The sequence below is a fragment of the Sceloporus undulatus genome, unplaced genomic scaffold (assembly GCF_019175285.1).
Source record: "Sceloporus undulatus isolate JIND9_A2432 ecotype Alabama unplaced genomic scaffold, SceUnd_v1.1 scaffold_8163, whole genome shotgun sequence".
In the NCBI taxonomy this organism is placed as follows: Eukaryota; Metazoa; Chordata; class Lepidosauria; order Squamata; family Phrynosomatidae; genus Sceloporus; species Sceloporus undulatus.
The window spans coordinates 1-2,108 of NW_024811082.1; the positions used below are offsets into that span (position 1 = coordinate 1).

At 39.3% G+C, this 2,108-nt stretch overlaps 1 protein-coding gene across 1 annotated transcript; it reads right to left on the reverse strand.

Annotated features, from left to right (window-relative positions):
* Positions 1–767: 767 nt before the first annotated feature.
* Positions 768–1,739, reverse strand: LOC121918305 (olfactory receptor 1019-like). The gene has a single exon (XM_042444376.1). It carries the CDS (start codon positions 1,731–1,733, stop codon positions 768–770), a length of 966 nt encoding a protein of 321 aa, XP_042300310.1. The 5' UTR covers positions 1,734–1,739.
* Positions 1,740–2,108: the final 369 nt, after the last annotated feature.

Sequence of the window (2,108 nt, forward strand, 5' to 3'; positions counted from 1 at the left end):
GGATTCCAAAATCCAGCGATATTCAAGTCCCACTACATATAATGGCATAGTAAAATGCTGTCCCTTAGAAAAAGTGGCAAAATAAAGGTTTGGTTTTGGGATTTGGTTTGTTAAAATGTTGTGAGGGCTTGAAAGGCAAGGATGCAGAATCCTTGGATATAGAGGACCGACTGCATGATAAATATAGAAATTCATGGCTCTTACAAAACCAAAATTATTTAGAGCTACTAAAGGTAGGGTGCATCTGTACTGTTGACATCATGCAGCTTGACATCACTTTAAGTGCTGCAGTTCCATTTGTAGTTTTACAAATTCTTTAGCCTTCGCTGCCAAAGAGTGCTGGTGCCTCTGTCACAACCTTCCCTTATTCAGTCTCCCTCTTGATCTCTCGTCAGAATATATTCCTTTTCTCACTCAAAACTTCCACTTTCTAACTTCCTCCAAATCCTCTCCTTATTTTCTCTGCAATATTCTACCACGACTTTTCCCTCTTCTTTTCTCATCAACATGGTGCATCAGTCACTCAGTCTCCACACACACTCTTAACTATATTTATGCAATGCTACCCTACAGAAACACAAAGCATTTCTACCATTTAGGCAACATCACAGCTAATAGTATTTTGATGGATATAGTTTGTTTTGCTCCATTAATTGTGTCTGTTTAGGGTCACCATAAGTCAGAAATGAAGGCACACAACAAAAACAAAGCAGTATAGTATAATACAGACTTTAATGAAAAATGTCATTCTTACACCTGATGGGAAATTACCACCGCCTCGTCATTTTGTTATACATCTTCCTTCGAAGAACTCCTAGGGCATCTTTCACCTCCTTGTTTCTTAGACTGTAAATCAAGGCATTTAGCAAGGGGGTAACAATGGTATAGAACACAGACAGAATTTTGTCACCCACATCTTGAACAGAAGATCCATTGCTAGACTTGGGACGGAAATGCAGAATAAGAATAGCCCCATGGAAAATTGTAACAGTAGTCAGGTGGGAGGTACACGTGGAAAAGGCTTTGAGCCTACCTGCAGCTGATCTGATCCTCACAATAGTGGCAAAAATACATGAATAAGAAATGAGGACCATGAAAATGGTGATTATTTCTACAAGCCCAGCCACATAAAAGACCAGGAGTTCATTGGTGTAGGTATCAGAAGAAGAAATTGAAAAAAGTGCTGGGAAATCACAGAAAAAATCATTAAGTCTGTTTGATCCAGAGAATGACAGTCTGAAAGCAAAGATGGTATGAACAAGAGAGTGAAAAAGCCCGAGAACATATGACCCTCCTATCAAAAGAATACAGAGTCTAGGAGACATGAGAATTGGGTACAGCAGTGGTTTACAGATGGCCACATAGCGATCATATGCCATGGCAGCCAGGAGAAAGCACTCTGCACTCCCCAGACCTGTAAAAAAGTATATTTGCATTGCACATCCAATGTATGAAATGGATTTATTATCTTCTAGAAGGTTCACCATTGTCTTGGGAGTAATGGCAGAGGAACAGCCCACATCTAGGAAAGAAAGACCACTCAGAAAGAAATACATTGGGGTATGGAGCCGGGGACTGGCTCTCACTAAAGCAATAATTCCTATGTTACCCACCAAGGTGGTAATATAAACAGCAAGGAATAGTACAAAGAGGATGGTCTGCAGTGCAGGATTGTCTGTTAAACCTACAAATACAAATTCATTGATTACTATGGTGCCATTTTCTTCAGACATCTTTTCTTCAGAGCTTGCTGAAAAACACAGAAGTAAAATACTGGTTAACATCTTTGTGCTTCACATCATTAATTTATGATGTTTAAATTGTCACAAGCTGTTGTGATGACTGTTAGTAGAGTACATATAACTCGTGAGAGTAGTCTTGAGAAATTAGAGACCAACTGATGAGCATTATCATTAGCTAGAATCCTATTTGTGTCATACACATGAATAGGTTCCCATAGAGAAGCAGCTGCACCTTTTATTCTGATACAGAATGTCTGCTTTCAGTTCAAGGCTGTGGAAGCAAATTTCTACTTGTGATGCTATTCTGCATGCAGATGCGCATGTGATGTGCATGTATGTATCACACATGTGCATATAATGTGCAGA

Excerpts from the sequence above, each read along its gene's own strand:
- LOC121918305 (XM_042444376.1), bottom strand. The coding sequence starts at position 1,733 with ATGTCTGAAGAAAATGGCACCATAGTAATCAATGAATTTGTATTTGTA.